General features: G+C 41.3%; 3 protein-coding genes and 1 long non-coding RNA gene across 8 annotated transcripts in view; 2 read left to right on the top strand and 2 right to left on the bottom strand.

Moving 5' to 3' along the window:
• Positions 1-2533, top strand: part of TBC1D23 (TBC1 domain family member 23) — a 31829-nt gene extending 29296 nt beyond the window's left edge. For all 4 annotated transcript variants that reach the window (XM_005487132.4, XM_074536092.1, XM_026793564.2 and 1 more), the window contains one exon: positions 801-2533. In XM_005487132.4, the coding sequence (XP_005487189.2) occupies positions 801-882 (82 nt within the window). In that variant the 3' untranslated portion in view covers positions 883-2533. The remainder of the gene's footprint in view (positions 1-800) is intronic.
• LOC141728279 (uncharacterized) lies at positions 2259-5191 on the bottom strand. The gene is made up of 2 exons (XR_012579192.1): positions 3729-5191; positions 2259-3610 (listed from the first exon to the last, which is right to left on the bottom strand). It is a non-coding gene; the product is annotated as an uncharacterized LOC141728279 (long non-coding RNA).
• On the top strand, positions 3743-17158 carry NIT2 (nitrilase family member 2). Of its 2 annotated transcripts, none has more exons than XM_026793566.2 (10): positions 3743-3782; positions 7288-7406; positions 9726-9846; positions 9967-10055; positions 11402-11495; positions 12445-12519; positions 12937-13015; positions 13653-13751; positions 14786-14841; positions 15263-17158. In XM_026793566.2, exons 1-10 carry the CDS (start codon positions 3758-3760, stop codon positions 15349-15351), a joined length of 846 nt encoding a protein of 281 aa, XP_026649367.2. In that variant the 5' UTR covers positions 3743-3757; the 3' UTR covers positions 15352-17158. The 2 variants fall into 2 exon arrangements, with proteins under 2 accessions (XP_026649367.2, XP_005487187.2); XM_005487130.4 differs by lacking the exon at positions 3743-3782 and adding an exon at positions 5327-5495.
• The window catches only part of TOMM70 (translocase of outer mitochondrial membrane 70), a 25153-nt gene continuing 20626 nt past the window's right edge, over positions 16815-21341 (bottom strand). Inside the window, exon 12 of the mRNA XM_005487129.4 lies at positions 16815-20452. Within this exon, the coding sequence (XP_005487186.2) occupies positions 20299-20452 (154 nt within the window). The 3' untranslated portion in view covers positions 16815-20298. The remainder of the gene's footprint in view (positions 20453-21341) is intronic.

The raw sequence follows: 21341 nt of genomic DNA, 5'->3' as shown, positions 1-21341 counted from the left end.
TATTTTTTTTAATTTTTTTTTTACATCTGACTCATATTCTCTGTGCATTGTGCAAGGAGTCCAGAAGCCTAAATTCCAAACTCTGATTCCCTGAAACCTGATTCCTGGAAGTGACCTGTTGCCATGCTCAATATTTGCATGCTTGAGGGGGAAGGGGTCAGAGGGAGTGGTGTGTCAGGCTTTTTTCCACTGGTGCAGCCTGCTGTTCTTGGCACTGTTTTAAGAAGGTTGCTGATACCAGCTGGATGTTTTGTTCCTTGGAGAGAATTGTGTCCAGAGGATTTTCTGTTTTCACAAGAGAGGGGAGATGAGTTTCCTTCCTAACTGGAGATGTTCTGTCCCTGTTGGCTCCTTAGGTTTGTAAAGATAAATTAAAATTATGCAGAGAACTTTACTGCTTGTTGAATTACTTAATCACCATCTTGAGGAGTGAAGCAGATTGATCTAGAGCTATAGGAATTGAAAAAACAAAACCCAAAATACCACAAAACAAAATCCAAGCAAGGACCTCTATGCTTCAGTCAGACAGTGCTATCTGTAGAGATCTGGAATGGCCTGACCTCTCCCAGTTTTTCTTTCCAAGATGGCCTGTAAAGTACTCCTCAACAATTCTAAGTTCACAAAGAGAAAGTTTCATAGTATAATCAGGAATTAAATGTTATTTTCTTATTATTTTTTTCATTTTAATATATTCCCTTCTCCTCCTCCTCCCAGACAGAGGAAAAATTAAAAGAATTCTGGAATTCATACTCAAAAATTTTACAGTGAATTAATGATGGCTTTTTCTAATTCTTTTTAAGGTATTTGATTCCAAATGCAGGTGATGCTACCAAAGCCATAAAACAACAGATCATGAAAGTATTGGATGCCTTGGAGAGTTAATAACTAAAGACTTTGTAGAGACCAGTTTATAAAGAAGAAGCAACCAAGATACTGTATGTGGACACAAGCTGACTGTTTCCCAACTGAATACTAACTTAAGAGAATTTTTCTGTTTGCTGGTGGGAGTGCCTGAGTAGCAGGCTTAAGATAGGGTAACTTATTATCCATTTCTGAACAGGATTTTTGTTTATTTTAATTTTTTTTAATTATAATTTTTTTGTTGTTGTTTTGGAGAAATGTTTATTATAAAGGTCAGTTTGTTTCTTTTTAATGCAGCCTTAATGGGAGTGATCTGCATCTTTGCAAGAGCAGATGCAGCTGGGTTCCTGTTAAGTATGTAAAAGGAATGAAAGACAGAGATACAGAGGAGGAATTGAAAACAATGGTTTTTAAATTATTATCCCTTGTAAATAAAATGTCTCCATTGCCTACAGTCTAGAAATTGGATTCTGCCTACCAGGTAGTAGCAAAGACTAATTAAAAATTTAGGGTTTTGAACAAGGCAGATACAAATCTTAAAAACAGTTTTCACATTAAAAATGGTTACGTTTGGGCTGCAGATAAATGGAAAAAATACAAGGAATTTGTAAAATTAGGAGGTTTTTAAAGTCTTACCAGCTACTAGGCTAAATAACTGGAATTGGTGATAAAGATTATTTTTAAATACTGAAATTAACTGTAGTTTTTACAACAGAGTTATGATTTTTTAATTATGCAAAATTTTACATTTCATAGGTTGAGGCTGTTTCCCTTGCAAAGATGAGTGTGTGCATTGAAATGCATGTTTCATGACAGAGTATGACAGCTGAAAACAAGTTGCCTTGCTCCTCAGAAGCAAAAGATCTAAGAACTTTAGATGTTTAAAACTCAGCACAAAAGTGAGTACACACTGACCAAAGGTGTGCTCAGCAAGAAGATGAATGCACAGAAAACCAGGGAGAAATTCCAGTGCTGCATAGCTGTGATAAATGTGTTCCTAACCAGTTACCTTCATTGATTCAAGCATTTGTTTGTTATTTTGAGTAACAATTTCTAAATTAGTGAAGATTTGGGAGATGGCAACTCTATGACTGTTCATCATAAGCTTTCCATTTGTTCAAGAATGGTTCCCTTGTTCAAAGCTCAGTACAGGAATGTTCTCATGGACAAGGCAGAGCATCTTTGTAGACTGATGGGAAATCACCGAAAACTGTGAAATAAAGATAATGGGGATTAGCTTTGCTGCAAGAGATCTTCTGAGTACTTGAATCAAAACCTATGATTTGGTACTTCATCAGAAGGTAAAACAAGTTAAACTGACCTTTATAAAAAACAGTTATTCTAAGTTATTTTACTAGGAATCAAGCTAGGGCACCTTAATTCTGGAACTAATTACCTTATTTTTCCTTCTTAGTATCTGAGTAAACACCAATAGAACTTGAACTGTTGAAAATATTTGCATGAAATTGCACCTGGGCCAATGCTCATGTATTTATAGTTTTGCCCAGCAGCTGTTGTATTACATTTTCCTCTTCCTAGTCTCTCCTGAAAATATCCTCAAGAATCTCTGACTCTGTGCCTACTTCAGCAACGAGATTTTTTTCATGTAAAGATGTTTGTGCTACTGTTTATAAACTACAGTTGTAAATAAACCAGTACAATTTGAACATAACTTGTTCTGTCAAAAGGTATTTAGTTGCATACTGTGTAAATTCTCTGAATCAATTAAAAGTTTTTCCTAAAGGTGTTTTGTAAATGGAAGTGAATTTGATCTTTGGAGTGGAAGATGCTGATTATGGATCATAGGGAGCTACTGCCAGTGACTTCTTAATGTAAGTACTTCAGAATTTAAGTTAATTAATTAAGGACTTTTGGGTGAGCATTCACAGAAAGGTCAAAGTGAATTCACAAATAATCAAGTTATAGAAAAGGTTTCTGCATAAATTCCAGACTTCTCAACATCATATTTTTGTTATGAAAATGTTGACAGAATGATACAACATATTTCTCCTAGTCAGAAGGGGAAAAGTGAAAATGACACTCATTTGTTAAACAGGTGTATTTGAGTGTTAAATGTGGAATGTGGCTAATGTGTATGCTGCACTGTGAGGACAGCAAACACAGCAGACCTTTGAGATCTACAGCAAGTAAAGCAACAGGAAGTCAGTTCTTAAATCCCTTCTCTGTAGAAACATGCAATCCAAGCCATTTAGAGGCTAATTATTTGTAAGTTTTAAGGCAATGTACAAGTTATCAACAGGCCTCTTATCTTAAAAAGCTCAGCCCAAATTATGAATCATTTCAATGGTGCTGGTGTATCTCTACCCACAGTTTCAGGGCCATTTTTGCCTTATATTGTACATATCTGTAGTTATTGGGTTTGTTACAAAACTTCTATTACTAAGCAAAAATTCTAATTATAATACTGCAGTGATATTTTTTGAAAAGAAAAATCAAAAAAGTTGGTATGCTACTTCCTGTCCCTTTTAGCTTCAAGGATTATTTTAAATTATATTTGCTAGAGATGTGTTGGCTCTTGTTTTATTCTGCATGCACCACAGTCTATATTGTTGAATATAAGGTGACAGTTAGGATGCAGGAGTAATAGAAATGAGGTCTGGAGTAGGAAAGAAAGTCTTGGAGTAAACTCCCCTGCCAAATGAAAGCTCTTACCTTTGTGTCATAGTGGGAGTTGGTGCTTCTGTGCTCACTGATGGCTCTTCACTTGTCTCACAAATTCCTCTAGATTCTGATTTATATGAGAATTTGTAAAGAACTTTGTGTATTACCCACCAAAACCACTGTTGATTGCAGAGTTGCAATTTTTAAAGTTGCCTTTTCCTGTTAGCCCTACAGATGGGTCTCACCTGTGATTGAATCTTTTCCTTCCAACTGCATGACAGCTGTAGTTTCAAAACCAGGTACTGCCAAATTAGCTTTTTCAATGTAGGTGTAGTCTACTGGATGTGTGAAATGTTTCCCTTTAGGAAGGAAAAAGATGGTACTATGTAACTTGTTTTACTGGCTATACTTAGTGCTTTCAGATACTTTTGGTTGGAAACTTGAAAAATACATTTTATCTCTCTGACCCATGGGCAACTGGATTTTTGGCCTGTGCTTTGCCCCTTCAAGGGATTTTGCTACTTGATTTCTTTTTCTTATTTGGGAAGAAGTTGGGGGACAGCTGTTCTTTGCACCTGGAGCCCTACAAAGTGTGATGTTTGGGGAAGGAAAAAATTTTTTTACAACACATATGCTCTTTCTACCACCATGGGCATGTATAGAAAGAAGGGAGGCCTGCTAAGGGCTGCTGCACTGTCTGTTCTGCCATCCTTTGGCTTGGTCAGATTGGGATGAGTGGTTCCCTTTACTGCTGCCAGGGGCAGGTTGAACAGTTCTCTGCTTGAAGGAAGGTTTGTAATTGTTGCACACAGTAGTGGTTGTGTATTTTACAGTGGTTATGCACTTCCCATCCTTTATCTCTCTGCATGTTTCCTGAAAGGGAAGGTGTGTAAGAGATTGATCACCCTGGGTCACCCATTTTATCTTTACCCATTCTGCCATTATGTGCCTTCAGCTTACAGACATAATCTCATTTGAGAAATAGTGCTACACAAAATCTACAATTCTACAAACATGCTTCTAAACAGCCCAAAGCTGGAAAATACGTACATGAGACAGCAATGTTTTGTGCTGAGTGAGGGGGAGCACTTGGTGTTTAAAGGCAAGGAAGAGCAGCATGGTATGTAGTGTGTTGGTTTCACAGAGTTGCAGTGTTGGACAGGAGCTCTGGAGCTCATCTGGCCAAGTTCCCAGTCTAGGCAGGGTCACCTAGAGCAGGTGAGACAGGGTTTGGAATGTTTCCAGGAAGGGAGAACTCACTGGGCAGCCTGGTCAGTGCTCTGCCACCCTCAGTGTAAGGAAGTTCCTCCTCATGTGAGGTGAAACTTTGTGTTTTAGTTTATGGCCATTGCTCCTTGTCCTGTCACTGGGCACCACTGACATTAATTAGTCTGTCACCACCTTCTTGACAAATGCCTTTGAGGAGTTTATCTGCACTGCTGACATCCCCTCGAAGCCTTCCCTTCTCTGGACTGCACAGGCCCAGCTCCCACAGTGTCTCCTCATAAGAGAGGTGCTCCAGACCTAAATCATCTTTGTAGCCTCCATGGCACCCTCTCTAGTAGCTCTTTGTCTTTCTGGTTCTGAGGAGCCCAGAACTGGACACTGCTCCACATCTGGAGCACTGTGGAGATGCTTGTACCTTGGGGGATGCTGTTCTTGTAAAGAAAGAGGTGGATGTCCCGGTGAATGCGTTATCTGTAAGCTGGTACAGGTCCCTTGGGCTGAGGGCGAAGCGGCGCTCGGCACAGCCGGAGCTCTGGGGGCTCCGCTGTCGCTGCCGGCGCCGAAGGGGCCCGGGGGAGCGCTGCCCGCTCGCTGCCCCAGGCAGGGCGGGGGTGCCTCAGCCCTGCATTTCGCCCCTCAGGACGGTCCCGGTTCCAGCGGGGCCGCTCGAAGGCGGCGTGGGTGAGGGCGGTTCCGGCTGAGCCGGGCCCGGCACTGCGAGTCCCGGCAGCCCCCGCGGTGCCGGGCGGAGCCGGGAATGCGGGCGGCCGCCGGAGCCATGGCGTGTGAGTGCTGGCCCTGCCCGTCCCTCCTGCGGGCCGCGGGCCCGGCTGTGCCCGGCCCCGGTGAGACCGGGACAGGCTCGGTGCTGAGTCCTGGCCCAGCCTGAGGAACAGTGCAGGGAGAGGGGAGCTGGCGTGGCGCTGCGCTGGGCACAGACCGGGATACAGAGCTCGCCCTGCAGGGTCAGCTCAGCAAGAAACGCCAGCGAACCGGGCGTGCTTCGCTCTCGGTGCTCTAAAACAAAAAAAAAAAAAGCGTGTTTTGTCGTGTAGTGGTACAAATGCGAGCCATTATTTTACTCCGTTGTGCTTATACCTGGTTGTGGCCTACATTGCTTTAGGTTTATGCTGAGAATTGGTTTTAATGAAGGTTTTGGGGCAGCTGGTCAAGGCTCTCTCTAAAGCCCTGCTGCACTTTTCTCTGCATTTCTGTTGCTTCCACATCTGAATGTTTGTTGACGAAACTGGCACAAATACAAGTGTTCTGTTGTGGCTGAGCTTCGGTTTTGCACCTTATCGAACTTCAAACCCGAGACAAATAATGTTATGTTTATATATAGGAAATTACCTTAATTACACTTCCCGGTGTTTTAAATATGATGGGTTTTTTTCCTAGCGTGTTTGTTTGTTTAACTCTGAAATGTAATTTTTTTAAGTGGCCAACTTGTCTGAACTAAAACACATTCCACAAATGCTGGGAAGTTTTTGACAGATCCTTGGTGTGATTATCTAGGTGGGTCTGGAACCTGTGGTTACATCTGTTCAGAATACCAGATGGGCTTTGTTTGCTCAATAGAGCCAACAGTAAAAGACTCACAGGAAGAGTGGCAAAGGGAGCAGTCAATCATTTGCTTAACTTCTAGAAATTAGCTGCTTAGGATCAAAGATGTATCTCAACTGCTCCTGACCCAGCCTCATCTTCACTTGAAACAGCTTTTCCAGTTTCCCTGACCACTGGGACTGTGTTGCTTCCAGCTATCTTTTTCTTTTTGTGATCTTTGACTGATGGGGGAGTTTTCTCCCAGACAGGAGAGGTGCTATGAAACTGGGATACTTTTTTTTTTTATAAAGCCAGAGAGGATTGGTTGGTTGGTTTGTGTTTGTTTTAAAGAAAATAGTTCTACCTTATCATGATCAGGGTATGTTTCCCTACAACCTGGGGTACTCAGAGATTAATGGAAGGAAATACAAGAAGTGTGCACAAAACTTGGCTACTTGGAGAGCCTGCAGTTGTATATCCTGCTTAGTGGGAGTAGAAGCTGTTGATAACACTTGCAACTTGGCCAGAAACCAGTTTGTTAAGAAATAATCAGGAAAGATGTTAACCTTTCTTGGTTTTCATAGCCATTTCCAAAACTAGGTGTGAATTTAGGGATAAAAGCAAACAATTCCTTTATTTGGTGCTTTGGGGATCCAGTCCTTTGGTGTGCAGCAAGATGGGCTCCCACAGTGCTCAGCAGCCTGGGAAGGAGGGGATGGGGCACCTGTGCTCTCCCTTTCTGTACCATGGTTCCTTGCCCTGGAACAGGGACTGGGTGTTGCTGCACATGAACTCTGTGATCTTTGCAGGGTGGTGGCCATGCATGGCTCCTCTTGGCAATGCTGGGTTTCAGTGCTCTCCCTGTGTTAAGGGACTTTCAGAGTCAGATTTAGGCTGCACAATGAGTTGGTAGTGGTTTGTGCATGTGTTTATATATTAACTAATTTGTTTTCTTCAGTGCTTGTTACTCAATTCAGATTTGGAAGTTTCCTGTGGGAATTCTGATGAATAATTTTTTTTCTTTTCTGCCATCAGCCTTCCGCCTTGCTCTTATCCAGCTCCATGTATCTGCTGTTAAATCAGATAATCTCCAACGGGCCTGTGGGCTGGTGAGGGAAGCATCAGCTAAAGGAGCAAAACTTGTGGCTCTGCCTGTGAGTAAAGATTTTGGCCTACTTAGCCCTTATGCTTCAAACCCTTCAAAACCTCTTTCTAATGTTATTAATGCAATAGATATTCCTCTTCCTCCCTGGATAGCTTAGATGCTGTATGAAGCTTCAAAATAAAACTAGAAGCTAAAAAACCCCAAGGGTTGTAGCTGGTGGGAGGTGGGGAGTGAAAAGGGGAACAAAAAATAGGTTGATCTTTTTTGCAGTGTAAGATTCTGGTAAATTTTTTGCTGGTTTAAATCCTAGGCAATACCATCACTGATATATTCTGAATTCAGGTGAGTGACACTGTAGTGTGAATCTTTGCTGAGGAAGTGTAGAAAAAAGGCAGTTTTCAGCTAAAGAATGTTGACATGAAGGTGAAAGAGGGTACACAGTAGCTCTCCTTGCTGTAAGCATTCCAGATACATGAGAATCAAAACAGACTTAAAACATATTTCCAGCAGGTCATTTGTGGCTGAATTATGATTAAGACACATTCCTCTTGTGACTTCCATGTGTGGAAACAAAAGTAGCCATTTTAAATGATCAACCACTTCTGACTGACTTTTTGAACTTTAGCCATATTTATTTTGGCGAATTTTCACACAATGGATGTGCTGACCACAGGATGGGCTTCCCAGTGCAGCTTTGAGTTTTTTCCTCTCTTCGTGGGGATACTTGTGTTACTCCTGTACCTCTGACACAGGAGTGCAAAGTTCATCTCTGGGTGAACTTTGGGTCTCAGTTTTACACACAGAATGTTTTCTCTCCTCTGTCATGGGGAAGCATTGAGCAACCTTCCCAGCTCCTCTGTGCTAGCATGGTTCTTGTGTTGCAAATGTGACCATTCAGTGCTCTGCCTCTGCCTCCTGTGCAGAGATTACTGTTACTTACTGGCTTCATCATGTGTACAAGCATTGAAATTTCCAGAATTACTTAGCTGAGATACTCCCTTTGCCAGCAAAGATTTATGCTTTTAGAATACGAGTTGTGGAACATGGGCAAGGCATTTCACAGACTTTTGGGAGATGCATTTTGTAGTGACATTAGGGCATGGGCATGAAATGTTGTCTTCCCATTGTTTTCTTTCTTTGGGGGTTTGTTTTTTGTTTTAATAACTTTATACAAAGGAAAGTAACTCACACTGAGTATATGAAGATGGAGGCAGCTGGCTTTGCTTTCACTTCTTTGAAGTTCAGCCCAGATTTCAAAAGCCTGGGGAGCTCATTTTGACAGCTTGCAGAGATTTCCCTTCTGGCTTCTTCCATCTACAGGTTGTGCTGTGGGTTAGCTGGGCACTGCTGGCCTAGTGCCCTGTGTAGGGGGGAAAAACCCTTTCCAGCTTGGATTCATTTGTTCCACTTCAGCAGAACCAACCTCAGCTGCTAAGTTTGCTTGAGCAGATAAAGCAGAAGTGTTTATTGTGTTAGTCACAGCTTGATTTTTTTTTTCCTTTTTCTTTTTGGGGGTGGAGGTGTGTTTGTCACTTCTGGTGAGCAGAGGGAACAATGGAGGTGTCTGGGCTGGGAGTCCCTTTCTCACAGAGAGAAGTTGCTGCCACACTTTGATAGCCTATCTGTGGCCTCCAGCTGCACTCCAGGGCACAAGAAAGTGTTGGGTGGAGTGTCTCACTCCTCACAGAGCAGCCAAGTGTAATGCTGAGTGAAAGTTCCTCATATCTTGGGCATCTCAAATACCACTAGCCCACCTATTTTAGGCATCTAAACTACTCTATTAACCTGTGTAAAGATTACATGCCTGGTTCTAAAGGGATGGCAAATCTTTAACGAGGGCCTAAGGTGGAGGACACCGTTCAGTTGTGAGGAAATAATGTTTAAAGGATTGTTTTAGCAAAACAGTAAGTAATTTTGAGGAATGCATGCTTTTGCAAATGTCCTTTTAAAAAATAAGAAATAATGAACGATGGATGAGCATTTCAGAATTTTGAGAGGATCTACTGAGCTTGTAACTTGTCAAATGAGAACTGTGTAGAACTTGGCTCCTCATTCTGGTATGAACATCCCCTATGTTCTTGCTAAGCCCAGAGCAGTGAATGTGCTAGCCTTACAGCTTGCATGATAATCTTAGCTCTTGTTCTATTTGGCATGCACTCCACAAATACACCTGTTGTGTTTTCAACAATTGTTCAGGTCTCTCTGGCCTTCCTGGTTCACTTACTGAGCTCCTATAAACTAAACTCCTGTAAGCAAAGCTTGTTTGAGAACATGGTTAGAGAGGAATTGGAAAAGTTAGGTACATCTCATTGTGGTGGTGTTACTGGATTTTAGTTTCTTTTTTTTTTTTTTTCCCATCTAATTCTAGGAATGCTTTAATTCTCCATATGGAACCCAGTACTTTAAGGAGTATGCAGAGAAGATCCCTGGGGAATCAACACAAAAGCTGTCAGAAGTTGCAAAGGAGTGCAGCATATATCTCATTGGAGGTAGTTTATTCTTGGTGACCATCTCACTGGGGGAAAAATGGGCAGTGTCTGTTACTGCCATTGGATTAAAATTACACAAATAATACAGTGGGGGAAATCTCTGTTCTTGCCTTTACAAAGGATCCATTCCAGAAGAGGATGATGGAAAGCTCTATAATACATGTGCTGTCTTTGGGCCTGATGGTGCTCTTCTGGCAAAGCATAGAAAGGTAAGATGGCAGAATATTGTTATGAAAGGTTTTCTCAGCAGTGTTGCATAAATTATTTAGTCTGTACTTAAAGGAGGTATAAATTAGTAGAATCTTGCATTAATAATGAGTTGTGTACCATCACCCATGAAATTTCATGTAACTTTTATTTGGGGTATGTAAACACCACTTCAAAAGGTGTTCATAAATTTGTTCTGGGCAAGGATGACAAAATACTGGAAGGTGAAATTGGTTTTCCCCATATGCTGGGGAAACCATGGGAAAGAGTAAAACCTGATCCAACTCATGTATCTCTGTACCCAGGCCTAAGTTTAAAACACAGTGCCACTTGAGTGGGATCAGGATTTTCCCTCAGCTTCCTGATGGATTTAGTCCTTCTGTTATGATAAATACTGTTCTTTACATACTTTGTGCTAAAAGTGATTAGTGCAGACATGCAGAGTCCAAGTTAAGCTCTCACTGCTGTTTGTAGTAGATATTTGCTGGCTGTCATCTTCCATCTTGTTATTGCTTTGTGCCTTCTGGAAAACTGCCTCCCATTTATAACTCCAGAGTCAGTTTCTCTTTGTGGAACTGTTTTTTTTTATTCTTATCCCCACTTTCTGTTCATGGGACTGTGCACACAGGGATCATTCCATGAGTGAGCAACAGCTTATTTCTTTTAAGGATAATAGATAATGCAGTGTTACTTGGAACAAAAAAAAATGCAGGGTTACTTGGAACAAATAAGGTGGTGCAGCTATTAATTTTTAATTAAATAATTAATTTTTAATTTTTTATTAATTATTCTGTTTGCTGATTCTACATTAGCATTGCTTACTCGATCACCTTGTGCAGTTCTGTGCTGCCTTCCACCAGCACAGCAGTCTGCAAGCCCAGGAGCTGCTTGTAGAATGAGTGCAGCCGTGTGCCAAGTGTGAATAAATAAAGAAATAAAACCAGCTCTGTTGTTAGGAAGCTCCAGTAAGGAACAACACCTTCCATTGCAAGGAAGGGATGAAGGCAGCTGCAGGCCCTCAGAGGCAGCTGCATAGCTGAAGTCATGGCTCAGTGAAGGTATTTTCTTGAGAAGTTTTAAAGGAATGGGACTCAAATGTTAGACACAAATCATTAGGTCAAAACATCTAGCTGTTTTGCATGTATTTTCAACTTTAGACATGTATATTTCTGTGTAGAAGAAAATACTTTAAATCATCTTTGGGAGATCTAACAATCTTAAGCAATGTTTACTTTGGATCCTGACAAAAGAGTAGTCTAGATAACAGTAGAAAGCACATGCCTAAAGAGGCTCAAATACCAAACAGAGAAATTGTCATTAATTGTTATTAATCATAGTATAATTGCAGGTTCATTTGTTTGACATTAATGTTCCTGGGAAGATCCAGTTCAAAGAGTCTGAAACACTGAGTCCGGGGAATAGCTTCTCTATGTTTGACACACGTGAGTACAAAACAAGCTCTCTCTTCAAGGAGCTCAAATACAGTAACACTCCAGTCACTCTGCAGTTCTCTTCCCCTTCCTCCTTTCCTGCAGTGCATTTTTAGACAATCTGATTGAGCATTTGATGACAAATGTAGTTTAAGTTTGCTTCAAGTGTTTGGGTCACTTCTGAAACTTTTAAAAAGGCAATGTGGTTGGAAAAGGACAGAGGAGTACAAAAGGTTGAAACATATGTCACCCCACTGCCTTAATTAAGGAATAGTCCTATTGATTTGTTAGAGGGAAGTGATGGTATTTTTAATAGCAGTTACAGCTTGAAAATTCTTCTTATAAAAACACAGCCTAGAAAAGAAAGTATGTAACAGCTACAATGGTATGTTGCTTCAGGTGAGGATGGTATAATAATGGAGACAATTAACTAAATCATTCCAGCCTTTTTGAATCAGTCATCTCAGATAAAAAAGCAAAATATCGACTCCTCCCCACCCCATATTGCTCAAAAGCTGACACAATCTGTTAACTGAGCTCTCCAAAGAGTCTTGTCTGCCACAGCCACTTTCTCCTCTTTGCCATGTGCATGCTCTAAGAAACTACATGACTATTTTTACTGCATGAAAAGCAAGGAGTGTTTTCTTTTATTGGAAAAAAAAAATTGCAGCTAAATGAGAGAGGAATATGTTACGCAAAGACCTGATACAACATGATTTTGTGGAAATAACTTTTCTTAAAGGGTAGATAGGATGCTTCTCACACTCTTTCTGTCCTCATGAAGCATGAATTCTCCCCCAACAGTAGCCAGTGCTTGTTGGACACACATTTAAATATAGCTGCTCCTGTTGCTGTGAGCCGTGCAAAATAACAGTTTGCAGGATGGCTGCAGGGAGTCTTGTGCTTGTTTTGTCTACTTGTGCTAGTGATACCATTTCTGTCTCTTGTGTTTTGGGAACAGCATACTGCAAAGTGGGCCTGGGCATCTGCTATGATATGAGATTTGCTGAGATGGCTCAAATCTACGGCCAGAAAGGTGAGGCTGGGTCCCCTCAGGGAGCCTGGGCAGCCCTAAGGCCAGGGCAGGTTCTGGGTGCTCTGTGCTGGGTGATCCTGTGATCAGGCATTCCTTGATCCATGTCATCAGGCATTCTTATCCCTGCCCAGAAACACAAAATGCATCCTGTGGCCAAGACTTAATCAGATGAGTGACTTCTCTCAGGGAGTAAAGAAACCATCACTTCCTGATCCACAGGTGGTGGAGGAGTGGTGGAGTTGGGGTATCCCCACCACAGCTCTTGGCTGATGTTACCTGTTGTGCATGGACAGGCTCTGGGCAGAGGCTGGGAAGTGTGGAAAGAAACCTCACCTTGGTTTACCCTAGAGTGGCCCTTCACCCTGAAACCCATCTTCCCCTTAATGGTGCTTAGGTTCTAATTGTCTCTTAACAAAGGTTGCCAGCTGCTGATATATCCAGGGGCTTTTAACATGACTACAGGACCAGCTCATTGGGAACTCTTACAAAGAGGAAGGTAAGATCACAGAAAAAGGTTATTCCCCTGTGCTAGAGGAGTTTTGGTGCATGGAACTGAACTTTCTTGTGTTCCAAATGACACTTGTGTGTCAGAAGTGGTGCTGTAGGGCCACTTGGCCATTGGAGCTGCTCCATCCCTCAAGCCTTGCATGGGACAGCAAAATGATTTTACTGTCAAGGAGAAAAGCAGGAAGTTCTTAGCATTTACTCCCTCCTGCCCCTGCTATGCCCTTTCAATGACCCTTTCCTATGGCTTTATAAGCACCCTTCAAACAAAAATTCAGGAGAGAAGAGCCAGTAACCATTTGGGAAGTGCTCTAATTACAGGTAGAAATGGACTCTGAGATTGCTGAATGCACATTGTTTATTCATTTGGTCAGCTTCAATCAGTTTTGCTACATACTGGATGAACCTGTGAATTGCAAGATATTTTATGCACTAACTCTGGAGCCAGGTGCTAGAGACTTCTCTCTCCAGGCTCTTCTTTCTCTGACCTTTGTATCATTCACAGTTTGGGCTAGTCATTTAGAGGATATATAGCTTGTCCTTCAGAGTGGATTCTTTCTCTTCTGCTTAATTAAATGGTATTATAAAAAACAATTCTTCTCACTTCCTTCATTTTTCTGTGAACACAGAGCTGTTGATAATCAACTCTACGTAGCTACTGTATCTCCTGCTAGAGATGAAAAAGCATCCTATGTTGCCTGGGGACACAGCACTGTAGTAAATCCATGGTGAGTTCAATAAAATAAAAAACACCATCTTTTCTTTGATAAAAAAATATTTTAGTTGGCAGTCACACTTCAGTCCTACTTTTCCATCTACTGTTAAAAGTGCAAATTCTTGATAAAAGTACATGAGACTTGAGCCTACATTCTCAAGATCATGATTTAAAACAGCCAAACTAAAAAAAAAAACAAGAAGTAAACAAGAACTAGTTTGAGTATGTATTCCTTTTGGTAGTAAAGATACTACTTAGTACTGGGATTAAGCTTTAGTTGAACTGCTGACCTTGTGACCTTGTCCCAGAAGTTCAGTCCATGATATGCTATGCATAGGGTAATTCTCTTAAACAGCTTACACAGAACTATCTCATTTCCTCAAAGAACAACACTGCTTTGACATAAGAAAGAGCAAGAAGAATGTCTTCAGCTAGAGAAGAGAGATTCTGACTTGAGCAGAAGTCACGCAGGTGCACAGGAGGTAAAATGACCAAATCTTCAGGCAGTTGTTTTTCTTTCACATAAATCTACTGATAGCTCAGCTCCAGTTGTTTGCACAGTAAGAAAAACTTTGTCTGTGTTGTGAGCTTTTAACTTTAGATGATGAAAGCAGTGACACAACACTTGGGGGAGACATGATCATGTTCAGGAGTTCATGCAGAGTAAAAGTACACTATTGAAAGCCAGTAGGGTCTTCAAAGGAGAAAGTGTTCATGTTTGCCAATGTGGTTGTTCCTTTCCCCTTGAGCTGTGTTGCATGCTCACAGGCAATGGCCCTCAGAATGGCTTTTACCACAGTTCTTAATCTTTGAAAGACACTTATGTTAAGTGTGTGTGTGTCACATATAGAAAGTGCCATATCTAAAGCCTGGAAGCCATTTCTATCATGCCAGAGTTATGGATTATGATGCTATTTTTAGGCCAGCCCTGTCATTACAGCTGTAGGCATCAAGGGTAGGAACTCCTTTTTGTACAAACAGCAGCAACTGCACTGATGCCTTGAAACCAATGTCTAATCCTGTGAACAAATGTGCTTAATTTTGCAGGGGTGAAGTCATAGCCAAAGCTGGGGCTGAGGAAACAGTTGTATACACAGATATAGGTAAGAGAGAAATTGTTTTGGTTTTTTTCCCCACTTTTTTTCTTGAGTACAGGTTATGACACTAAGGAGAAACAGTTTTTTTTTTTAAGTCTGTGGCCTTACACATGCAACTACAGATGATGTAGCATTCTTCTGCCTTGTCCACCTATGCTAGGTCAAAGCAAGAACCAGCAGCCCTTGGCTTTACTGTTCTGTGCACAGTACTCTACAGCTGTACCCTTCTAGTTCACTTCCTTAGGAACAAGGTGCCACCTCAGGAAAGAGCAAAGCTGAGGCTTCCTTCAGCCCTGGCTGCTCACTTGCAGTGCCCTACCACCCCATTCAACATCAAAGCTGCTCTTTTCCCTGTCTTACCTCAGAGCAAGTCAGGAGCTTTCTCTTTTGGCTGCTGTTCTCTTAACTCTTTTCTTCTCTCCTGCAGATCTAAAGAAACTTGCAGAAATACGTCAGCAGATTCCTATTTTAAGCCAGAAGCGTAGTGATCTCTATGGTGTAGAGATGAAAAAGTGAAGCTGGGTGAAGAGGGAATGTTCAGCTGTCACAATGGCTGTTCCCTTCATCTTTGGAAGGATTTCCTTTTACTACCTAATGTGCCAGTTAAGAAACCATCACATAACAAAAAACTTGGTGCAATTCTAGTATGATGGAAACATAACTTTGGTATCTCCTCTCATACTTAAGTATTTCACAGTATTTTACATCTAGGATGAAGATGGAGATGAAATCAGTTCAACACAGCAGTGATTAATATTGATTTGTATGCATCGTAATGTTTTAGTTGTCTTCTGAGAGCTGTTTTGTAGAACACAGAAATGGAAGTCTTGTTCTCTAAAACTCCCTCTGAAGTCAGCTTTGGTATTATGAATTTTTCAGTGAATTGTCAGAAAATCTAGAATAATGATTCTTCTTACTCTGTCCTTTTTAGATGTATATAACTTAACCAAGGTCCTTCAATGCCCTACTTCTAACTTGGAAAACTTAAAATTTCACACACTGAGCAAAACAGGCCAAATTCTGCTCTGTGCCACTCAGGACACCTCAAGAAGCTGCCAGACAGAGTTGCTCCTGTAGAAGAATCTGTAGCAGTTTTTGGTTCATGTGTTTTGTCTGGGTTTGTACATTAAATTCTCCTTATGGCAAGTCCCGTTCTTTGCTGAAGTGACATGGGTTACTGTGTTACAGTAATTCACACATTGCCACACCTTTACTCTCCATACTGCTTCCTTAACAGAATGCCTGAGTGGATTTTAGTTCTGCTGCCTGGAAAAGGCTGAGGGAGGCAGGTTGGACAACCTGCTGCACTAAGTCCTGCCTAAGGCTTGAATGCATTATTGCTACCATCCACTGCAGAGAAAACATTCCTTACTGTGCAGCTTTTGCTGGAGACAAACTGATTGTGAAAGACTGCTTTAAAATACTGCAAACCAGCCAAGCATGTTGCACTTTTGGTTTTGGGGTTTCTTTTTTGAAGGAAGACATCTTTTACTGTAAAAAGAATGTAAAAATTATGCTTTTTATTCCTTGGAATGAAAAATAGAAGCAACTTACCAGCCTTCACTGATAAGCTTTTGGTTTTCCAGCAGCATAAAACAGCTGTAAGGCTAAAATACAAAAATGGGAGGGAGAGGAGGTTTTGTCTTGCCCTAGCTAACCACATTTTCCCCAAAACCAGCTTATATTTTGTTCATGTTCAGCAATCCTTCTCTTCCTACAGTTTTTTGGTTTTGTGGGGTTTTTGGTTTTGTTTTGGCTTTTTTTTAACATTTGGCTTCTCTGTAATGAGCTTGGTGTGTGTTTTATAAACAAGAACAAACACTCAGCCAAGCCCTGACACGTCCTTCCCCTCAAAAGCCAGGTCCCACCATTCCACTTGGTGGCATTCTGTAGTGGAATTCTGTATTTTTGGTCTGTACTTTTCACTGCATTTCAGTGTACATACTGCACTGGAATTTTAAGAAACAAGCCACAGAGCACAAGGTGAAATGAAGGTTTATTTGTTGAAAAATAAATATTAAAAAATTAACAATTTACCATTTGAGCCGAGTCTCCTGCATTAGATTAGTGCTTCCCACATGCTCAACAACCCATATCCATGATGGCCACTGCTGGGCTCCAACTTCTAAGTCATAATAACTATTTAATCTCTTTCCCTCCCCTCTCTCTACTAGTTCAACACACAGCAGTAAATAAATACTACCTTTGGAGGATTAAAGTGGTGCATGGGCTGGCCACTTAAATCTGAGAAATGCAAAGTGCAGTTTGCAACAGGTAACAGAATCTGTGGTCTGAACTCCTCCCCTGGAATCCTAAATGGAGAGGATGGATGAAAATCTACTACAAACTACTTTGGTGAACTCAGCTGAAGAGCTGCCATGAGCTCAGTTCTTTTCAGTCTATCAGGACAACTTCTAAGCACCTTGTTTTAGCAGGGTATTTATTTAGTAGGGTCTCCAGTGCACTGCACTCAGAAGTGAAGCAAATGGGGCTGTGAATTTGTGAGGCTTTCCCTGAAAGAAGTACACTGTCAGTTCTTAGCCACAGTGCTTGAAGCAGCCACTACTCAACCTTTGTGTTGGTAGAAAACAGGCACTTCTAGGTATCCATATGACACATGTGCACCAGTATTCTGTAAGTACAGGAAACTAATCAGTAACAAACCTGAAACAGTTCCAGAATTTCAGCCTGCAAGAATTTAAATTAGTTTTGAAGAAATGGCAGGAAATTTGGCAGTGTTAGTATTGCTGGGCTGGTTAAAGCTGCTCTTCATAGCTGCAGAGTAAGTTACAGTATAGCTTTTCAGTCTGTTAGTTCCCTTTTCCCTTTCCATCTGCAGTTAGATCCTAGTAATTCAAGTCACAGCTTAGAACCATGGAATATGGTGAGTTGGAAGGGGCCCATCAGGATCAGAGCCCAACTCTTGGCCCAGTGCAGGACATCCCAGGAATCACACCATGTGCCTGACAGCACTGTCTCCATGAGCAACAGGGACCATACACCACGAGAAGTAAGTTGCTAGACAGTTGTATGTAGAAGCAAGTTCCTCTAGGATACATTGCTTTATCCAAGTCTTCAGTACTAGCTTCCTAAATTTCAACTTTTTTTTTTTTTAAATATCAGTAATACTTGTCTCACTTCAAAGTTCACATGCACACCTGGTTTAAAATAAAACCTCAACTGTATCAGCCATTCACAAAAAGTCCCTTTCATCACAGGGATGCAGCTGCATACACACATTAACAAGGTCAGAGCTCCTGAGAGTCCCAGCCCTCCTGGCTCAACTTCCTTTCCCCTGTAATCTCCAGCTCTCAAGATCATACCTCTGTGGGTGATGGAAGCAAGCAGAAATTGGCTCTGTTGATTCCACATCTCCTCCTCATTCTTTCTTAAAGGTTGAAGTGAGAGAAGATGACAATTAGCAGCTCTTCCTACAGAATATAAGCACAGAGCTCACCACTGCAGAGAACCCCTTCATCAAAACCTGTTCTTATACATGTCAGAGAGAGATACTTGAAGGTAGTATTTATTTTTTCAGTTTACAGGTGATATGTCATTTACAAAAAAATTACAGACAATGCATCCTTTCAGTGCAGTTTCAAACTAGTTGAAGAACAGGCAAAAGTCTGTGATGATTTGGAATGCTAGTAATTGACAGCACATGCTTTTTTTCCCTTAATTGATTGGGTGGGGTAAGGAATGGGGTACAGATGGGGTGATGAGGAGAAAATGCCAATGGTAAATAAGGCCATGCGAATAAAAACTCCTTGGAGAACAGGACTCATCAGCCTGGCATATTTTTGTTCTCAGGTAATTGATGCAGAGATTGGAAGTTGGAGAAGACATTTGACACCTTTTACGTTCAGTGCCCTTAGAAGCTGCCAGTACATTCCCATATCTTCAATCCTACAGTGCTATGATTTCCCATCTCCTAGTGAGCTACTAAAATAATGATTAAATCTTTATCTCTACTCTCCACCATTTGAATACTCCACTGTAGTTGCTGGGAGAAAGGAAGGTCAAGTTGAAAATGCAAGCTGCTGCTGTATGGTGGCAAACTACAGACCAAGACAGTTTGACTACAGCATCAGTCACTTCTTTAAAGGTTAAATACATCAGACTATTCACCACGAACAAATCTATGATTTCAGGATGGAAAGAAGCCCAAACTAGTGTGTCACAAATTAAGCTACATCATTTGCATGAGGTTTGTCCAGCCCCATCAACCCAGGGAAAGGCAAGATGGACTGACTTCCACACCAGAAAGATCAACCCAAAGCAAGAGGGCCCTCTGTGAAGTTCATAACGAGAGGAAAACTGTTCATAATTTGCCCATCTGCTGTTTGCAGCACAATTGCTTCCTTCTACAGTATCTGAAATCTTGGACAAGACAGGTCTACAGAACAAGGAAATGAGTGCAGTTTACAACTCCACTATTGGAAGTTTGAGCCTATGCTTTGTTCCTTATCTTACTTAATCCTGCCAAGGGGCTCTTAAAAGGAGATCATAACCCAGCAGTCTCTAGAGAGTGAAGAGACTTTAGACAGTCTATCAGCTGCTACACTTATGCAAAAGCATCAGAGATTACAAAGGTTATATGCAAGCATGACCTTACTTTTTGGAGCTTGACTCCCAGCAGTGCTTTCTGTTCTTGAAAGTCCCCCTGAACCCTCCAGAACAATTTCCCATGACATTCAAGTAAGGACTGCTGCACAGGAATACATTCTTTCTTCCAGTAAAGTGTACACTGAAGCAGTGTTACTGACCTCCTTCCCCAGCCAACCTTTTCCCTAGCTCTCCTATGTAGTACTCTAGGGCTTTCTGGGGTGAGAATAAGGACTATCAAATTAATTCCCTAATAGCTGCCACAGGACTATTTCTAAGTAAGTTATGCAGAGGGTGGAAGGAGATTTAAGGGAAGATTGTGCATGCTTGCATATATTTACAGGTATCCTCTCCACATCTACTGACTTAAAAAAAACCCTCTATTAATAAAGTTTGAAAATTAATTTTTGCAAAATTAAAATCAACCCTCAAGGATTAATTGGATATAAAACCTATTTTACAGCACTGACTAGTATTACCTTTAAAATCAACAGGAAAAAACCCACATGCTGTATTATTATTTGATAAAGCAAAAATCGCCCACAACATAATCACCCAAAATGAACCAGTGTGAAGTTTTTATTTGCATGGCCAAAATATGTTCCTTTGGTTCCCCTGCAACTTTATTTCCCTTAACACACTCTAAGGTTTCTGCTGCAGAAGGAACAAGATGCAGCACTGCATACTTCCTTGAACAACCACTCCCACAACACCTAAACATTTAACAGATGTAGCAAATGACAACACCACGAACGGGAAAAAACTAAGTTCCACCACTGAGCATGTTCTGCAACAGCATCTTTAGGGCTGGCTGAAGTGGGCAACTTCACTTTGGAAGGTCATTTCCTCCTTGTTTCTTTACAGTGTCGGTGGTTTCAATCCATACTTCTTTGCAACTTCTGTCTGAGCATAGGCAGCATCACAGAGTGAGTAGAGGTGTGCCATCTCCATTTCCGATTTGGCCAGGTTGATAGCTTTGTTGAACATTTCAATAGCTTTGTCCAGATTACCTCTGAAATAAACAAAAATTCAGCCCAGTTAAGGCTGCCAAAGCAATCTTGTCCTCTCTAAAACATCCTTTTTCTTTCAGGACTTACACTCTCCACCATTAATAACTTAAAAGGACTTTGGGAGGAACGACCACAAGAACTTGTGGTGATGCTGAATAAACTCAGAGCTGTTACCAAGCCTAAGCAACTAGGACAGCTGTTAAACAGCCTTCCTCTGGAGAGCCCCCATGGGTGATGGGGCAGGGTAAAATGTTCTCCACAGGACACCAAGGTCACTGCAGAGATAATGCTGGGCAACTGAATGAAGTCTCATCTCCCCTGAAAGGACTTAATATACCAAAGAGGAAAACTTGCACAGCCAGAAGCACACTATTTAAATAGGAAATGCTTGCAAAATTTCTCATGGCAATAGTTTAATTGTCTGTCCTTTAGAGGACTAGACATACTAAAAAGAGACTCTGTACTGTACTGCCAGCTACAGCCCACACCTTTGCACATTTGCAATACAATGTTACAGAGCAGGGCATTCCTCTTTCCCCAAGAACTGTGAGCTGGAGTCCTGTTGGCTGCAGGAGAAAACAGCCCAGGATCCTCAGTACAGACAGTCCAATGTCCAAGGACAACATCAGGTACACACAAGGCAGGTAATGATTAAGGAAGTCACTTTAAGTGCAGAAGGGATGTATTTAAACATCCACAGACTCCTCTGCAAGTTGTCCATTAAGTATGAAATTGGTGAAAAGAAGTTGTCAGATCATAAATCACAATTGTGCCACAGAGAATACATATGCTTTACCTAAGAGTTACAGAACAGAAATCAGGACTTTGGGTAAGAGCTGGCCTTACAGGATACCAGGGAGAAGATCTCAAGACTTAGGATCCATGAGGAAA

Source organism: Zonotrichia albicollis, chromosome 2, assembly GCF_047830755.1.
Source record: "Zonotrichia albicollis isolate bZonAlb1 chromosome 2, bZonAlb1.hap1, whole genome shotgun sequence".
Lineage (NCBI taxonomy): Eukaryota > Metazoa > Chordata > Aves > Passeriformes > Passerellidae > Zonotrichia > Zonotrichia albicollis.
The sequence above is the reverse complement of the archived record's forward strand: the minus strand, read 5'-3'. Positions and strand labels throughout refer to the sequence as shown.

Coding starts and splice junctions, on each gene's coding strand:
- NIT2 (XM_005487130.4), top strand. CDS start 5,468: ATGCGGGCGGCCGCCGGAGCCATGGCGT. Junction 9,847..9,966: donor CAGCATATATCTCATTGGAG/GTAGTTTATTCT, acceptor GCCTTTACAAAG/GATCCATTCCAGAAGAGGAT. Junction 14,842..15,262: donor AGTTGTATACACAGATATAG/GTAAGAGAGAAA, acceptor TCTCTCCTGCAG/ATCTAAAGAAACTTGCAGAA.